The sequence below is a fragment of the Pogona vitticeps genome, chromosome 5 (genome assembly GCF_051106095.1).
Source record: "Pogona vitticeps strain Pit_001003342236 chromosome 5, PviZW2.1, whole genome shotgun sequence".
Taxonomy (NCBI): domain Eukaryota; kingdom Metazoa; phylum Chordata; class Lepidosauria; order Squamata; family Agamidae; genus Pogona; species Pogona vitticeps.
The window spans coordinates 62340620-62359826 of NC_135787.1; the positions used below are offsets into that span (position 1 = coordinate 62340620).

Genomic DNA, 19207 nt, shown 5'->3' on the forward strand with positions numbered 1-19207 from the left:
GGGGGAGGACTGTGGCAATCACCCTGCTTTGGCTCATGTAGGAGATTATTTGCATGGACCAATGGGAGCTGTTGGGAGGCAGAGCCAGAGAAACCAGAAGGGAGGGGTGAGGCAGAGAATATGAGTTTTGGGAGGGAGTTAGGGATTTAGAGTCAGAGATGAGAGTCCAAAATAAAACTTAATCTGTGGGAATTAGAGAGTGTGGTATAGTGAGGTGTTAATGTAGCAGTTAAGAGTGTGGAACTTATAGAGAGCTAAGAGAGTTAAGTGTGGAGCAAGTTATTACTAATCTAATGAATACTTTAAAGGCAGTGAAGAACCTGCTTAAGTAAATTGTAACCAATAAACCTGTTTTGTTCAACTTTATACTCAGCATAGACCTCAGTCTTTCTAATTAAAGAGTGTTGACAGAGGTCAACTAGTGGCAGCATAAAGGAGAGAACATGTCGTGGACCTCAGGCTAGTGAAATAATTTGGGGACACACCTGTTTCCCCGAAAATAAAAACAAGCCTTAGTGTGATTTTTCAGGATGCTCATAATACAAGCCCTACCCCCAAAATAAGCCCCTGTTAAGTGAAGCCCTGCCCTCCACCATTGTGCAGCAACCAGAAGAAGATGACATGACTGTACATGAATAAATGTAGGTTGCTGTACATTAAAAAAAATAAAACATCCCCTGAAAATAAGCCCTAATGCATTTTGGAGCAAAAATTAATATAAGACCCTGTCTTATTTTTGGGGAAACATTATTGGGTAGCATTATTGTCTTTTTTCAGCCAGTCTCATCTTCTGAAGATGCGTCCAAAGTATAGCAGTCTCAATTTTTGCCATGTTTGCTTTTAAAGATTAGATCTAGGATGAATTTGTTTTTCTTTCTGTGGTTCCATGTTATCCACCACACTCTCCTGCAGTGCCACATCTTGAATAAACTAATAATTTTTCTGTTGCCTTTCTTTACTGTCCAGCCTTCCCATTTGCACGTAGCAAATGGGAGCACAGTAGTGTGTGGATTATCTTGGCTTTGGTGCCCAATGACAAATTATTACAATTCCTTATTTTTTCTAATTTCTTCAAGGCTACTCTTCTGGATTTTATGGGACAAATATCTTGTTTTCCTCTTCTTTCTTCCTCCTTCTTGGGCCTGTGTAGTTGGAACATAGGCTTGAATGATGGTTATGTTGATAGGCTTTCCAAGAAGTCTGGCTCATACTATCAGAATTTGCTTTATAGCCATCAAGTGCTTGTGCTGCATCTTGCCTCAAGGCAAGCTACACTTTTGAGCTTGTCTTTTCTAGTGTAAAAACAATGGGGAAAATCCTGTTTGTACAGACATAGTATCATGTTGCACCCATAAATGTACTGGGCATTATGCCCAGGAACAGGGAATCATACAATTCAATTGAGTAATTGGCTACCTGAATTCCATTGCAATTCCAGTGGAAGCACACAGTCTTCTCCCTGGATAGCATTTTGAATTGGAGCATTCGTAGCCACCACTGGCACAACACTGTTGCTTAAGCAAGGGAATGTTGTTCAGTGTGGAACCGTGTCACTGAAAATGTCTCTTTAGAGTACGTACAATATATGTCACCATCGCAGAGAAGGTTGTCATGAGGCAATATGCATGGCTGGTAACCGGGCATGCACAGCTTCACGACTCCCTAGTCCTCCTTCGTAATCTTCCTTTCCACTTACAAGGGATTGGGAGTCGGCGATCACATCACACACAGCACACTCCAACCGCTGTAAAAATGAAGACGACGAAGAAGAAAAAGGCTGCGTCCCTCCCTCCCTGCTGGGGTTTTGCACGAGGGGGGTGTGTGCCTCTGAGAGGGAGGGAGAGGCGGCTCGGGCTTGCCTCGCTTCCTCCCCCTCGGCTCAAGCGGCTTTTTTGGCCAAGCCAATGATTGCTCAGGCCTCCGCTCTCTTCCTCTTTCGGCCGTCGTCGGCGTCTGCCCTCCCTCCGCCCGGCCCCCCGCGACTCCGCCCGTTTCCTAGACAAAACAATACGCTTCCCGGGAGCAACGGGCAGGTCGCTGGCCTCTCGGCGCCGTCGCCGCCTCCCGCTGCTGCTGCTGCTGCTGCTGCAGGAGAGATGCAGCTGGAGCCGATGGGGTTCCTGCAGGCGGCCCTCGAGGGCGGCCGGCTCTTCTCCTGGGGCTCTGTCGCCGCAGTGTTGCTCGTCAGCCTGTTGGCCACCTTCACCTCCCGGTTGCTGCTCGACAGCTTTCGGAAGTGGAAGGAGCTAAAGCTCGTCCCCGGGATCAGCCCCTGCTACCCCCTCGTGGGAAACACTTTGCTTTTTGAACGCGATGGGGAAGGTAAAGGCAACCGCGCGCCTCTTTTTCCCCCCCTACAAAAAGGACGGGCGATTCGCCTGCCTCTTCTCCTTCGCGGCAGGCGCGCCCTGAACTTGGGGTGTTCCCGCCCCCCGGGAGGGCTCCGTTATTCCTCAGAAGGGCGGGAGGAAGGAGCTTTCCGAAGTATGGAAGGAGGCAGGAAAGGAAAAGCCAAATACACTCGGGACCCCCATATTTCAGGGCTGGAGGACGGGTCCTTGCGCGTCGTGTACATTTCCTCAGGAAGCCTTGCTTAGCCTCATGGAGGGAGAGGGCTGTAAACGGCCTCGCTTAAGAGAGTAGAAACAGAAAGAAAACAGGCCGGCGCTTCTCTTTGCTGTCCTGTTCCTCAGTTTCAGCACTCGCTGCTTCCTGAAAAATAAGAGGCTCTCGTGACTCGTTGAAGTTAGAACTTTTTATTTGTCTTTTGAACGGCAGCCCGGTTTGACACGTGTGCTCGACCTGTCTGTGCAAACTTGTGCCAAATAATTTTTGGAGAAGGTTTTTGGTTTCTCCCCCGGAGGCTGGCAGAGCAACCCCCACCCCCGTCCTGTTTGACCATCTGAACTTTTCTTAATCGTTGCATGTTTACTACAGTCTGCTTTAATGAGGCCTCTGAAGAAGCCGGTAGTGATCCACAAAAGCCCTCAGTAAAACGAACATCTGAAAGATGTTGCAATGCTTTTGTTTTCTGTTTTTGTTAAAGTTGTTCCTGAAACAGACTGGCCTGGCTGTCTCTGGGAAAAAACTTTAATTAGCACTGTGTATTCCAAACTGGAGTGCTTTCCTATGGTGCTGGGGCACTCAAATGATTTGGGATAATCTCTCCCCCCCTTTTTTTAATCAAAAAGAGCAACTAGTTTCTATTTTAACATTTTAAATCATGCTGTTGTATATGCCTCAATGAGCCAATGAAAGGGTGTTTCTTTTACAAGTTTACTTTTTGGAGCGGTATGCTGATCTAAAGTAGTTGCTGGGATGGAATTGTATTTTACTGTATTAATATTTTTAATTTAAATATTTATAACCCACCCTATATCACAGAATCTCAAGATAGGTTACAAAGTTGTTTAAAACAAACTTAAAACATAAGCTATTTAAAACAATTTTAAATAAAAAATAATTTAAAATCAAAATATTCAGATATTAAAAATATTAAAGCCATTGCCACTGAGCCTTGTGGTACCCCAGTTGTTACTCCTCCCAGTTTGAGAAGGAGCCTTTGGTAAGCATTCTCTGAATACAATTGTGCAACTAACTGTATATCTACCTGCGGATTGTTCTATCCATTAATCAGCTTGGTAATCATGGGACACTTTGTCAAAAGCTTTGCTGAAGCCAAGATATATTACATCTACAGCATTCCCACCATCTACCAGAGAGGTTACCCAATCAGGAAAAAAACCCACAGATTAGTCTGGCATAATTTGCTCTTGACAAATCTGTGTTTGCTTCTGGTTATTACTGCATTTTCGCCCAAGGGACTGCTGTATAATCTTCTGCAGAATTTTCCCCGGGATTGATGTCAAGCTGAGTAGTGTCTAGTTCTCAGATTCCTCCCATTTGCTCTTTTTGAAGATAGGGACAATGTTAATCCTCTTCTAATCACCCAGCACTTCATCTTTTCTCTCTGATTTCAAGAAGATAATAGATAGTGGTCCCGAAAGTTCTTCTTTCAGTGCTTTTAATAAACGTGGATGTAGTTCATCTGGCCCTGGAGAGTAGAGCTCATTCAGAGTAATAATGTTTTCCTCTACTACTTCTTTATCAATCTCAAACTGCAACCCTGTGATTTCCATTCACATCTGTCTGGAGGGTCATAGACTGTTTTGTGAGGAGAGACTGAGCTATAGGAATTGAGCATGTCTGCCTTTTCTTTGTCACTTGTTATAATTTTTTCCCACCCGATTGAGTCACTATTTCTTGTCTCTGTCTTTTGCTAGGCAGGTGCCTGAAGAATGCTTTATTGTTGCTTTCAACATCACTTGCTAACCTCAGCTCATTCTCGGCTTTTGTGTTCCTAATGGTGCCCCTGCAATTCTTTGCTGCTTGTTTGTACTACTTATTCTTTTGTGGCCTGGCCTGCCTTCCACTTCCTATGTGTGTCCTTTTTTATTTTCAGGTCCTCTCTGAGCGTTTTGTGAAACTGTATTGGTCTCTTTTGCTGCCTTCCACCTTTTTTTCTTGTTGGAATTTTTTTCCAGCTGTGCCTTTAGGATTGCCATTTTAAGAAACTCCCACCCATATTGAACTTGTTTTCACATGGTGATCAAACTCTCTGGAAATGTGTGTGTGTCTGTGTGTGTATTGTATATATATTTCCTTATTAGTTTAGATGGAATTTGGGCGCAGGAGTAGCTGCAACCAGCAGTGAGCTGTTGCAATTCAACTGGCCTAGCTTTAAAAAGGTCTTCACTCCTGACTTGAGGTTATTTGTGTAGCATGTTTTTGGCAAAACATTCATAACCATAAATTAGCAAGCCATATTCTGTCCGGTGCTTTACTATCTGTAGCATAATAAGTCTGTATTGCATTTATCAACTCTGGTAATACCGGAGGCAATTATGCTTCATTTCCAAAAGATGACAGAAGCAGTCTGTCTCCAGATATTTTGGATGACAGCTTTGATAATAGTTGACCACTGGCTATGGCATTTAATGGTAGTTTTATTCACTAGCTCTTTCCTCAGAAATGCAGGATTCTGACATTTGTTTAAGGTTTGCTACAAATGTCAGCAAAATCCTCTCAAAAGGTTGCTCTTTCTCAGTTGCCATTTTGTGTAGCTCTGTGTTTTATCTGTGTACTTGTAACAGAAACATTTGCTCAGTTATACTTGGATAGTTATTATCAGGAAGTATCAAAATGAAAGATATAACTTCTGGTGTTATGATTCCAATTCAAATTGTGGTCTTTGACCCTATTCAACTAAGTTCAACTGGTGGGAAATTAAATTTTGATCATTCATCTACCCTTCAATATATGAGTGGTATATGAGACAGACAGACAGACAGACAGACAGACAGACAGACAGACAGACAGACGGATAGATATTTAGCTCATATACTACCCCATTTACTGAGATCACTACACAGGGGAGGGAATGTTCCCTCTAAGGTGTGTCCATGTGTCAAACTCCATTGGTGCTGCACAGTGGCAACAGGTGTCAATGCCAGTTTATCTCTGGGTTTGGGATGAAAATTGCAGGGATGAAGTTGGAGGGAACATGGCCGTGCGTGTTACGTAACATCAACCAACATGATATAAACCCATCTCACTAGATAAATCAAAGAAACACTAACTGAAAAAGGAAACACCTGGTGACACCTGCAATGAAAATAAACTGTAACAAAATTACAATAAACCACATAAACTGAATAAACACAAGGTAGCAAAATATAACAATTTAACAGAATATGGAGCACAGGTCTTAACCAGTCTTCTAAAAGTTTGTTGGATGGAGACTTCCAAAGGAAGTCTATTCCATAAAGAAGGTGCCACTACTGAAACACTTGATTCCTGGTGGAACTTTGCTTCTCTTGGGGTAGGCATCTTCAATAGTAAGGACTGGGAGGATTGGGTTAACTGGGTAGATACTCTTGCGGAGAGATGCTCCAGCAGATAACAAGGTCTCAGACCATCAAGGGCTTTATAAGTTATGATTAATACCTTGAATCTGGCACGAAAGCTAAGAGGAAGCCAATGCAGGCGAGCCAGAATCAGGGAAATGTGATAGAACTTACGAGCCCCTGGCTGCCAGATTCTGGATCTGCTGGCAACCATTTGCAGTGCAGTGGGCTATTATTATAAGGGCATCATACATTGATAGGGTAGAACTATAATGTTGGCATTGGCTCCTTCTGCAAACTCCATGTGTTGAGTGAAGCCCTGATGTTTTCTGGGACTATACACTATTTCTGCCATAGCCATTTACAGTCTGATGAAGATATGGGATCATTTAATTCATCATTTTGAAACAGGATGCTTGTCTTCCAGCTTTCTTTAGGCAGTTGCTTGACCATTTAAAAGAAGTACAGAATCTTAAGCTGGTCAAACTTTGGATAGGACCTCTGCCCTTCTTGGTCCTGTTGCACCCAGAGACTGTAGAGGTGAGTTTTGCTATCTGAATCTTTTATGGGCATACATTATAATTGTGAGTCTGTTTATTCAGAATATAAGTAAACTCCATTACAGTGGGTGGCATATCTGTGGCTTAAATCACTGTATGGAGAGAGAAAGAGAGAAGGTGAAGAAAGTATATTTAGACTTATGTCCTGATAACTTCCATAGGGACTGATGACCTTTGCAGTGACTGATACGGTGGTAGGCAGAAGAGTAGCTAGATCCTCCTTATGGATTTTGCCCCAGTTAGAAAGGAAGGAAGGAAGGAAGGAAGGAAGGAAGGAAGGAAGGAAGAACAGTTTTTTGGGTGGGTGGGTGGGGGGCCTGCTTTTAATAGAGCATATTCCCCTGTATGATGGTACAGTGTTTCCTCGAAAATAATACAGGGTCTTATATAAATTTTTGCTCCAAAAGATGCTTTAGGGCTTATTTTTCAGGAGATGTTTTATTGTTTTAATGTACAACAATCTACATTTATTCATACTGCCATGCCATCTTCTTCTGGTTAAAGCACAATGGTGGAGGGTGGGGTTTCACTTAACTGGGGCTTATTTTTGGGGTAGGGCTTATATTACAAGCATCCTGAAAAATCATACTAGGGCTTATCTTCAGGTTAGGTCTTATTTTCGGGGAAAGAGGGTATCACCACAAGGATAGCAAAGAAAGGTTAAATTTCTATATGCATTTGCCTGGGTATAAGTTTTGTTAAAGTGATTGGGAGTTTAACTGTTACTGGATGAGATTAAATATATGTGTGTTATTGAGGAATTAGAGAGAAAAATGTTTATCCAACTCTTGAACTGTAGAAAACCTTGAACTTTGTGTCATTCAGTACAGATATACTTCTTGCTTAATGCAAATATGGTGTTAATTATCAACTAATTTGAAAATTTCTGCTGAGTGCTGTGTTTGTGCATACATTTTATTTAATTTAGCAAATGCTATTAAAATTAGATGTACGTATGTGGATGAACTACATACATGGGTTCTCTCCTTGTGGCCTTTATTGTATATGACATCTAGGGGAAAAACAAGCTTCAAAATGTACAGAGGGAGTTCATCTACAAAGACTTCCATTGAGAGTTCTGTCTCAGTGTATGGAGAACATAAAACTAAACCAGTAGGTGTTTTCTGATTTGATATGTTGATTTTGCAAGAGCAGTCCTGCGATCAGGGAATTTTTGGACACATTTTCTCATGGGACATAGCTGGCCAGAAGAAAACCAGAAAGCAAGCCAGCCAGCCAGCCAGCCAGCCAGCTAGCTAGCTAGCTAGCCATTTTAGGAAAATGCTAAGGTGGAATAATGAGTGAGGAAGGAGGGGAGCTGGGCTTCCATGACTGAAAGTTCAGCACTTCCATTTGTGAAAAAGGATCTCATCAGCATTCTCTAACCTTTGTGCTTGGGGATAAAGTCAGAGTGTGAGGTCATTATAATTTGTAAGCAACATTTCTCTCCATTTCAGGGCTCATCCAGGTGAAATACTTTCTTCTTCTATGTACCTTGTTGTGCACTAATTGAGAGGAGTGTTTTCCCCACTATCCAGATGACATGAGTCTTAAATCAGTGCCAGCAGTTACAAAGAATGACAAAAATCCAGAGTTTCTGTTTTTTTTAAAAAAACACGTTTGTTGATAGTTTTTTATTGTACAGGTTGAAGTTTAGGTAGTGACATGCTTCCTAGGTTGGAATCTTTTATGTTAGCATGAATCCACTAGCAAACAAGTAAAAACAAAAATACAGCACAGAAGGTAGTTCTTCAAAGTGTTTGAAGAATCTCTTCACTGTTTTTGAAAGAGTTGTTATGAAATACGTACATCATATTTCTATAGTAGATTAGCAGTGGAGTGAGCCTCTACTGGAAAGATGTCAGATCAGAAGCTTTCAGTGACGGTACTGATTTTTTTTAATCCAATGCAGAAGATCAGTTCCAAGCATTTCTTTAAATTCTGTAAAATATTTTTAACCATTTCTTTAAATATGGTAAGATTTTAGAAATAACTGAGGACAGATGCCCCTATTACTTAAGACTTTGAGAGAGGCAATTGGCTTCAAGATAGCTGACCCTAGACCTTTGATCTAGTTGGGCGGGATAGAAATCCAATAAATAAATAAATAAATAAATAAATAAATAAATAAATAAATAAATAAATAAATAAATAAATAAATAAATAAATAAATAAATAAATAAATAAATAAATAAATGGGTGATGTTCTAACAGCACTAACACAGCGCCTGTCCAAGTTACTGGAGTACTACTCCCTGACCGTCTGCTCACAGCCAGATCTATCCAGGTGTGATCTGCATTGCCAAGTAAAGTCTGTCATGCCCACCCACCAGTGGCCTGACAAGGGGATATTCTTTGTGGTGGATGATGTATTGACACCCACCTTCCTGCTTTGATTTGGGTTATATATTAGTATAACCAACCTTCCTTCCTTCCATCCATTTATATACTGCCCATCTGGCTCCTCATAGGCATCCTTCAGTCTCGAGAGACTATGGTAATGTGCTCTGTATGGAGGACTTGGAATAGCGTCTAGTGTTTTGACGCTGTACGCAAAGCTGGAGTGTCCTTTCCAGGGCACAAAGCCTGGGTAAAATAATATGGAGGATAAGCTGTTGCCCAAGCAGAAAATCCCCCCTCTCCGGAGTAAAAAGCACATGGCAACTGCCAACCAGTAAGATAACAGGAAAGGTATCAGAATAGATCCCTCTTTTCTATTTCTATTATAATTCAGCTACAAATTCTCTATAAAGAGAACACTGCCCTTTAATAGCACGAACCAAAGAAATTAGTGACAAGTCCTACTATGCCTTGTGGAAGAGTTAGGCTATTTTGCCTTAGGCAAGCTACTTGAAAAGGTTTGTTCCCCAGTTTCTCATTAAAGCTGCAGCCTTATTGCCTCCCACGAGTGGGACTGATGTTTGTGCAGGTACTCTGCAACACCCATATGGCTTAGCAACCTTGGGAATGGCACCCCTACACCAGGTAACAATACCTTGACCACACTTTGTGATGTCACTTTTTGTCAACTTTATAAAGCCTCCAGCAGAGACTTTAGGTAGTGTCATCATGTCCACAACAGAGGAAAGCAGCTTGGCAACAAGTCCTGAAAACCAAAAAGTGGAAAAGACAGAAGACCTTTCCTCCAACAAAACAACTGGGGTGAGGAAGTCAAATCTATTTCACGGGACTGAGCAGGATGCTTCCAACATAGAGGTGGTTGAGGAAAGTTTTCTTCCAGGTACTCCTTTTAAAAATCTGCTTGTAGATTTCCTGAAACATCCTATTGGGCATCCTAAAATATACCTTTGTTTTTTGGATCCTAAAGGGCTGCTTTAACAGCCTGATTTCATTGCAGAAGCACCAAAAACTTCTGCAGTGAAGTGGTAACTTCTGAAAACCAAAAAGTGCAAAAAGCAGAAGAGCTTTCCTCCAACAAAACATCAGGTGAAGTATTCTAACAGTTTGGAGACTGAAATGGGTGGTGGGGAAGGATCACCAGTGGCCACAAGTTACAACGACTCTGAAGAAGATATGAAATTGGAGGCACGACACCATAATCAGAAATGGAAGATGAAAGGCAGCTTCATCCAGCACTTTGTCAGCGGCTTGTCCTTAGGAAAGGAAAACTCCGACTTCAAACCCTCACTGAGGCGCCGCCATCAGCCTCCATGCCAAGAGCGAGCAGGCTGGGTAGGTGGGACTCGTTCAGCCCTGGAAGGCAGCCCATCTAGGAGAAGGAAAACTCTGACTTCAAACCTCCACTGCCTTGTGGCTATATCCACCGATGGAAAAGGCTTCAGAAGTAAATCTCGAGGCAAAATCCGGAGCCGGAGTCCAGGAGGCAGTTCATGTCATTCTGTCAACTCTTGCGACGTTGCTGAATCCAGTTGTATTGGCTCTTGCCATCTGGCTATTAAGGCTCATAACTCATAACTTTTGATATCCTGGCCGGCCAGGATATCAAAAGTTATGAGTGAGAAGGTTGCACCCTGTTCTCTGATGGTGTTCCTGCCATTCCTTTACTTCATTTGTTTGGGAGATGCCTTCCATGCCAGTGTTACTCTTGGGCAAAGGTGATCTTGGGTTGGGGTCTATCTATCCGTCCAGTCGGTCAGTCAATCTATTTAATATAAAAAGGAAGCTGCTTGCCTATCCATTTTTTTTTTAATTTTTTAATTAACATATCCATACATAACCATTTCTCTTATCTTTACATAGTCATCATTTTCCTATTTATTTCTACCCCCTTATCCCACCCTCCCAAAAAAAAAAGACCATTTAATTTTAAATCTGCAACCATGAGCACACCTTTTGGAGTTTAACCAATATAACATTATTGGCCCCCCCTTCTCTTACCCATCTTACATATCCCGACCATTTCTTTCTTATCTCTAATGTTTTTTCTTCCCATACCTTATCCTGTGTCAAAATCGACAGTATGTCTGATTGAATCCATTCATATAAATACCAATTCCATCTTTCCAAAGTCCATTTTGATGCATCCTTCCACCCATAAGCTATTACTGCATGTGCTGTTATAATCATAGCTTTAAATAAATTCTGTTTAGGTTTTTTTACTTTATTATTCCCCAGAACTCCCATAAACAAGATTTTCCCAGTCAGCTGCAATTTAATATTACACACGGCGTTCACCTTTTCTAAAATCAGCTGCCAAAATACAATAACCTTAGGGCATTCGCACCAAAGATGTGCATAATATCCCTTACTCCTCTTACAATGCCAGCAACTTGAATTCAAACCTTTTATCATATAAGACAACTGAGGGGGTGTCCTATACCATTTCAATATTAATTTCATCTCCAATTCTCTAAATTTATCCATTTTGATTTCCAATATGCCTTCCATTAACCCATCTATTTCGTATGCTGACAATGTCATTTCTCTTTCCCACTTCGTTTGTATTGTCCCAATCATATAATCTTTATCTGTATTTATCAAGTTGTACAACTTCCTTGCAATACCCTTCTTATTATCCTCTTTATTATTATATAGTTTTTCTAGCGGGGTATCCTCTTTATTTAGTATTCCAGAATACCTTCTCTGTTTCAAAATATTATATAAAGCCATAATCTGTAACCAGTATTGTCTTCCAACTTGTCCTACTACATTTTGTGCCGGAATCTGTGTCCCCTGAGGGTTATATAAATCCTTCACTCTATAAAAGCCAGTTTCTTTTAGTTTCTTCCAAAAAGTTTTCTCAATTTTCAAATCCTCACCTAGAGATTCTAGTGGGGTCCATTTGGAAAGACTTGGCATCCAATTAAGTTGCCTTTCCCCCCATATTGTTAGTGCTGTCTGTCTTGGGCCTATTGTATTTTTAATGTCGTTTTTAACCTTCTGTGTAAATATTCCAAATTTACCTACTCCTTTATTTATTATATCCTCCCATCTTACCCATTTCTCCACACTTTTCCCATCTAATTCCAATAGCATTTTTATTTGAAAAGCTTCGTAATAGCTTTCCAAATGTGGGAGACCCCACCCTAAATCTTCCTGTGGTGAATATATTACCCTCTTTACTATTCTAGCTTTCTTCTTCCCAAAAACCCAATTTTTTAATTCTTGATCCCATACAGCTAATTGTTTTTTTGGGATGTACTCCGGGAGTACCTGAAATAGATATAACATCTTTGGTATTATAAACATTTTTATTGCCCTTATTTTCCCTAAAATACTTATATATCTATTATCCCATTCGTTTAGTTTTTCCTGTATCCTTCTCCAAGTTATTTTATAATTAGTTCCCATCAAATTTTTAATACTTTTTGTTATTGTTATACCTAAATACTTTAATCTCCTAATTCCTAATTTCATACCTGTCAGCTTTGCTATTTCTTTTTGTTCCTTTAAATCTATCCTTTTAAACATTATTTCTGATTTCGAAATATTTACTCCTAAACCTGAATATTCTTTAAACTCTTCTAAAATTATCAGTAGTTCTCTTATTGCATCAAGAGGATTTTGTAACACCAATATTATATCATCCGCATACAGATTTAATTTAATTACCTCTTTCCCTACTGTATATCCTCTTATTTTACTACTACTTCTAATTTTTTCGGCTAAGGGTTCCATAGATAACACAAACAGCATTGGGGATAAGGGACATCCCTGCTTCACTCCTCTCTGGAGCAAAATTTCTTTTGTATAATTATCATTAACTTTAATCATTGCCTTCCCTTCTCTATAAATTTCTTTTAATGCTATCAAAAAGGGACCGTCAAATCCAAATTTACTTAGTACTTGAAATAAATACCCATGACTTAGAGTGTCAAATGCCTTATATACATCTAATTTTAAAAGGGCAAATCTTCCTTCACTGTTTCCGTGATATAGAGTATTAATCACATTCCTTATAGGGTGTCCAATATATCTCCCTTTAACAAAACCATATTGATCCTCTCCTATTAATCTTGGGAGTGTTTTCTCTAATCTATTTGCTAAAATTTTTGCAAAAATTTTATAATCCTGGTTTGTTAAACTAATAGGCCTATAAGAGTTGGGGTCCGTCGGGTCTCTCGATTGTTTCAAGATTATCATAATTTCTGTTTTCCTCCATGATTCAGGGGCTCTCCCTCCCTTCATTATCTTGTTAAACAAACTCTGCATTTCTGGAACTATTAAAGGCCCCACCATTTTATAAAATTCTGATGTAAAACCATCTAAGCCTGGTGATTTCCTACTTTTTAAATTTTTAATAACTGTCAAGATTTCTTGTTGTGTGATTTCTTCATTTAAAATTGCTAAATCTTGTTTCTTAATTTTGTTCACAATAGCTTCTTCAAATTGTTTCTCTTCATTTACTTTAAATAACTTACTATAAAAATCTTCAAAGATCTCCCTTATTTGTTTGTCTTTAAACACCTTACTTCCCGTTTCATTTTTCATGCACCCTATCTTTTGTTTTTCCTTTCTTTTCTTCAAATAGTTTGCCAATCTTTTCATCGAGTTTATATTTATTCTCTGATACTCATTCCTCACCAATAAATCTTTTTTCCACAAAAACAAATTATCTAACTCTTGCAGCTCCTCTTTCACCCTATTCAACTGTTCCTGTATTTGTCTTTCAAACTTCACCTGTAATCTTCTTTGTAATTCAACTATCTCCTTTAATTTTTGTTCCCTTTTAAAATTCACCTTTCTTCTAAAATGAATTTCTTTAGAAATACATATTCCCCTGATTACTGCCTTTGCAGCATCCCAAATTATATCTTCCTCCGCAGATCCTTTATTTTCTTTAAAATATTTTTGTATCCCTCTTATTAAATCCTCTCTATCCTTTTGTTGCAAAAATATCCTAGAGTTAAACCTCCACCTTCTAACTTTCTGTTCCTCCTCCAAACCAATCTCAACAAGTAATGGTGCGTGATCTGAAATCCATATAGCTCCTGTTTCCACACTATTAACTTCCATATCGTTAGTTTCTTTCACTAAGATATGATCAATACAGGAAAACTTTTTATACCTTTTTGAGTAAAAGGTAGGATGCTTTTCATCCTGCAAGAGACTAAATACCTCTTTAAGTTTCCATTTTTTTAAGTTTAATTTCTTATTTTCCCTAATATCATTATTCAAATCCCCTGCAATTAACAAGTCTCCTTCATAAAATGACTGCAATCTTTGAAAGGTTCGGTTCAAAAATAGGGTTTGTCCTTTGTTAGGTGCATAAATACATGCCAAAGTATACTTCTTTCCATTCATCCTGAATTTCACAAAAATAAATCTTCCATCTCTATCTTTACATTGTTCCAAAACATCTATATTCATTCTAGAGTGCAAGAGAATAGCCACACCCCTTGCTTTGTTTGTTCCCCTTGACTCTATCTGCAAACTCCAGTCATTAGACTTCATCAAAGGTCTTACGTCTCTCTTACTCTTATGCGTTTCCTGCAAACACAGAATATCAACCCCTTGATCCTTTATCATCTTATTTAGTCTATAACGTTTCAGATCTGAGGCCAAACCATTCACATTTAAGGAGAGTACTTTAATTATCCTCCCCATTTTTTGTCTATCTCAACTCCCCCTGGTGTGCCCCTATTATTTACTATTTTTTGATGGTCTTTCCCTCCCCCATAGCCCAAAAATAACCCCTTCCCAAGGAGTTGGGTAAGGATACTATATCCCCCCATTTTCGTCTCTATACGTGGAGATCTGTCTACCCACATACTCCCCCCCAAAAAAAAATTTCATTCTTTTCAACCAACACTAACCAAAAACAAAAAAAACTATTTTCACGTGGTATAAATTTTACATTCCTGAAGGAAGCTTATTCATATTTACAGTCACATATAAATTCCCTCAATCTTCTTCTTCTTCTTCTTCTCCTCCCTCCTTCTCTTCTTCGGCCTCCTGAGTAGTACGTTGTATATTAAGTCTGTATAGTAACTTCTCCGCCTCTGCTGGGTTGCTAGCTTTCAAGAGTTTTCCATCTTTAAAAATTAAAATATTGGCTGGATACCCCCAGGAAAATAAAACACCATTCTCATGCAACTTCTGTGCAAAGGGTTTCATAAGTCTTCTTTCATTCATGGTTTCTGGTGATAAGTCAGGGCGAGGAAATATCTTCTGTCCCTGAAGTTGTAAGTCTTTAATTTTCCTGAGTTTGTTCCAAACATAGTTCTGCGTTTTCTCTCTTGAAAAAGCTATTATAATGTCTCTAGGCCTGGCTCCAGGCTTTGGTTTCGGTTTCAGAGATCGGTGAATGCGTTCAATGTCCTCATCTGTTATATTTATGCCATGTTCCTGAAAAAAAGCAATTACAGTCTTCCCAAGGTCTCCTGCAGCAATGTCTTCTGTTACTCCTGAAAGTCTTAAATTCCTTCGCCTTTGGCGGTCTGATAATATGGCCAGCCTTTTTTTTAATTGCTGTATTTCTTTCTCGTTGTTTTCACTTTTTTTCACAGCACTATCTGCAGCTGACCTTGCTGTTTTAACCTCTTCCACTAATTGCCCAAACTTAGATTGAAGCGTTTTTAGGTCTTGTCTAATATTTTTCTCCATATTAGTTATCAACTCCGACAGTTCTTTAACTTCACGTTTTGTCGCCATTATGCTTGTTATGTTGTTTTGTTGTTTTCGCGGTGAGTATTATTGCTTGTAATTAGCAAGGAAAAAACTCACCAAGTCAAGGGAAAGTTTGTAGCTGAGTTTCCGGAACCTCCTCAAAAGTTCCTTCAGGCTTATCTTTCAATTGTTTGGTTGTATTATAGTTTTATCTGTAAGTTTCCTGGAGGGCGATGTAAAGGCGTCTAGCTTCGTCGACGCATGCGCAGATCTCTCGCTGCTTGCCTATCCATTTCACCATCAAGCACTACTTCTGTTGCTTACCATCCCAATTCAAAAGTCTTTTAATTGAATTTAATTTTAATTTACTTTATTGTCATTGTACTTCCGTACAACGAAATTAAGTGCCATCTCCAGTACACATAATAATAAAACACAGACCATAGCATTCATAACATGAAAACATAGCACATTACACATAAAACACATCCCTCTTATTCACATCCACATCTTTCACCACATTCAATTTAATGAAAGATAATATACTAGACAAAAAAATTTCAAGTTAAATAAATATGGGAGAAAAAAACAAAGAAAAAGATGTAGTCACGGGAATAGAAATTTTGCACAAAAATATATGGAGTTTACTGGCACATCCTACCAATAGTGGGAAAGTTGTGATCAGTTCACTTGAAAATTAGTCATCCAGGACACTGGTTCTTAACCTTGGGTTGCTCAGGAGTTTTGGACTGCAACTCCCAGAAGCCTTCACCACCAACAGTGCTGGCTGGGGTTTCTGGGAGTTGCAGTTCAAAAACATCCGAGTAACAAAGGTTAAGAACCACTGATCCAGGATAACAAAGCCCATGGAGAACAAAGAATATCAGTGGGAGGGGGCTGTTGCTTCATTTTCAAAACACAAGCAAATTATTGTCATGGCAGTGAAGACTAAGAAGACTAATAAAAAGTGTGGGACGTGGTATACAGTATTAGTATATTTGTACATATCTCTGCTGCCTTCAGTTGTTTCCATGAGCTGTTGCATGAAGAGACTATTCACTGATTTTTGGACTTTAGGACAGCTAAAGCTTTCCACCTACCTCAACTCCGCATTGGTAGTCAGTAACAATATGTTCCCTCCTTCTGCAAAGCCTCCCAGCCAAAGAATGGCACTGGCTGAAATGGACAGGTGATAGCACCATCTTAAAAACCAATGAAACAAACAAAAGCTTTGAAGAGTAGCAAGAGTTAGAGGTAGCTGGCACAAAACCTTCAAATTCTGCTTCTGTGGAATGTTCAGTTTTCAAGATTTGATCTGAGACACTGAATTGGCTTCCAGATTGAGTGGGTGATTCATGCATGGGCCAATATAGTATCTTTCTTTCAGGAATCTAAAAAAGAACATATAAGAACTGCTAATTAGATTGTACACCATTTAATGGTATTGATTGTCAAGCTGCCTAACAGCTAGCAATCAGCTTGAATGCAAACATAATTTCTATAGCTAATTGGCCTTCCAAGGCACAATTGAGTGATTAATTGAAAGACAGGTTTCTTGTTGTTCTTTCCTGGCAGGTTGTTTTGGGCAGCTCAAAGCATATTGAGAAATCGTATCCCTACAAGTTTCTTCATCCTTGGCTGGGCACAGGACTTTTAACCAGGTAAAGCAAAACATAAACAGAATGTGGGTGGGCAGTACACCTTTTGCATGTGTGCCCTGGAATACAATCTTAACTGGGCTTTTTAGAGCTGATTAAACTATTCACTCCATTCACAAGTTTTTTTGAGTGCTGCACCAGATGTGTAAATGATGAAAGTGGGGCTGGGGTTGTAGGCTGTAAATCTGACATCAGTGTCCCTCTGAATTTGTGAAGATGCCACCCCATCCCCAGTGTGCATATATTTTATGCCTATAGAAGCCCCTTTCAGATCTTGTGAATGAGATTTGGGAATGAGGCAAATGGTCACAGTCCTTCTCCCACTTCCATTTTTTCAGCATTGCCTGTATCAAAGGTCGCAAAAATGTGTTGTTTTCTGGATTGCAACTTCCTAAGCAGCAAGTTCACTGGCCCTCCTAGCTAGGGAATTCTGAGATTTCTAGTTCAGAAAAGTAGCTTTTGCAAGGAGAAGTTGAAGTACAAACTAGCTTATATTAGTTTATAGCATCAGCAATCTTATTAAAAGGGTAGATAATCTGAGGTCATTATATGAAGTTCCTGAGATATGGGTAGTTTTGATACTGGAGGCTTTTCTTGAAAGATTGTGCTTCTTGAAAGATATATGTGATGGGTTTGTCAAGCAGGCAATTTGTAGGGAATAGAAACAGCTACATTCTACAAATACTGTACCTGGCTTACATGCTATGGCAATATTCAGGTTACAAAATAAAACTCAAAACAAAAAATTAACAAAAAAATCAACCCCTATCCCCCACAAGAAACCTATTCTGGGGTTTATATAAGAATATAGATCCAGTGCAAAAGCAGGAATATTCAGCCAGTTTACTGCAGGTTCTGTAGGAGCATCTGAAGCTGGAAAATGGTAGAGGGGAAGATTCAGGAAGATATACCTGATTGCTACCTAGCAGTGACATAAGGCAGTATTTAGAATTCACATTAAAACATAGTTTAGGTTCAAGAATAAGAGTCAGTGGCTGAAATATTTTTTCAGAAAGCATAACTTTTGGAGTTGAATAGATATAAGAAATCTCTGTAGAAGTTATCTGTTGCACATCAAGTTGTATGACATGGTTCTAAAGGAGTTTGAAGTTGATAAGTTTCCAACCAACCATCATGAACATTAGATACAGTTTGTCAACTTTGGACAACATGGCAATTTGCAATTAATCTAAAAGGTAACTGAAACCTTCCAAATTCCTTCTTGTGTTCATGGCAGAGGGGAGAGGGAAGGGTGAGGATGGAGGAATAGTCTGGCCTGAGGCCATAGTTTCAAGAACTGTTTTATTGTAATTGACATGGTTGTAATTAATTTTGTGTATTTAATTGTATATTTAATTACACTTTTTGTTTTGCAGCACTGGAGACAAATGGCGGTCCAGAAGGAAGATGTTAACACCAACCTTCCATTTCACCATCTTAACAGATTTCCTCGAGGTGATGAATGAACAAGCCAATGTCCTTGTCCAGAAACTTGAAAAGCATGTGGACAAAGAGCCATTTGATTGCTTTGTATATATCACGCGATGTGCCCTTGATGTAATCTGTGGTACGTTCAGATGTTCAGTCTAGTGCTTGTTATAAAAAACATTATTATAATTGAAGTCTGCAAATTTCAAATATTATGTTGGGTGAGTGACATACTGTATATTGTGTTACATGACCAAAATAATTCCTTCGCTTATAACAATGTATAGTATATCACAGAAGTGAGTACCCCCCTCACATTTTATAAATATTTTGATATAGCTTTTTATGGGACAACACTGAAGAAATGACACTTGGCTACAATGTAAAGCAGGGAGCATACAGCTTGTATAACAGTGTAACTGTGCTGTCTCCTCAAAATAACGCAACACACAGCCATTAATGTTTAAACCGCTGGCAATGAAAGTGAGTACACCCCTAAGTGACAATGTCCAAATTGGGCACAAAGTGTCTATTTTGTGTGGCCACCATTATTTTCCAGCACTGCCTTAACCCTTTTGGGCTTAGAGTTCACCAGAGTTGCCACTGGAGTCCTCTTCCATTCCTC

At 39.4% G+C, this 19207-nt stretch overlaps 1 protein-coding gene across 1 annotated transcript in view; it reads left to right on the plus strand.

The window, feature by feature from the left end:
• The first annotated feature begins 1878 nt into the window (after positions 1–1878).
• The window catches only part of CYP4V2 (cytochrome P450 family 4 subfamily V member 2), a 31999-nt gene continuing 14670 nt past the window's right edge, over positions 1879–19207 (plus strand). The window contains exons 1-4 of the mRNA XM_073001354.2: positions 1879–2322; positions 6334–6446; positions 17072–17157; positions 18531–18721. Coding sequence (XP_072857455.2) covers positions 1905–2322; positions 6334–6446; positions 17072–17157; positions 18531–18721 — 808 coding nt within the window. The 5' untranslated portion in view covers positions 1879–1904. The remainder of the gene's footprint in view (positions 2323–6333; positions 6447–17071; positions 17158–18530; positions 18722–19207) is intronic.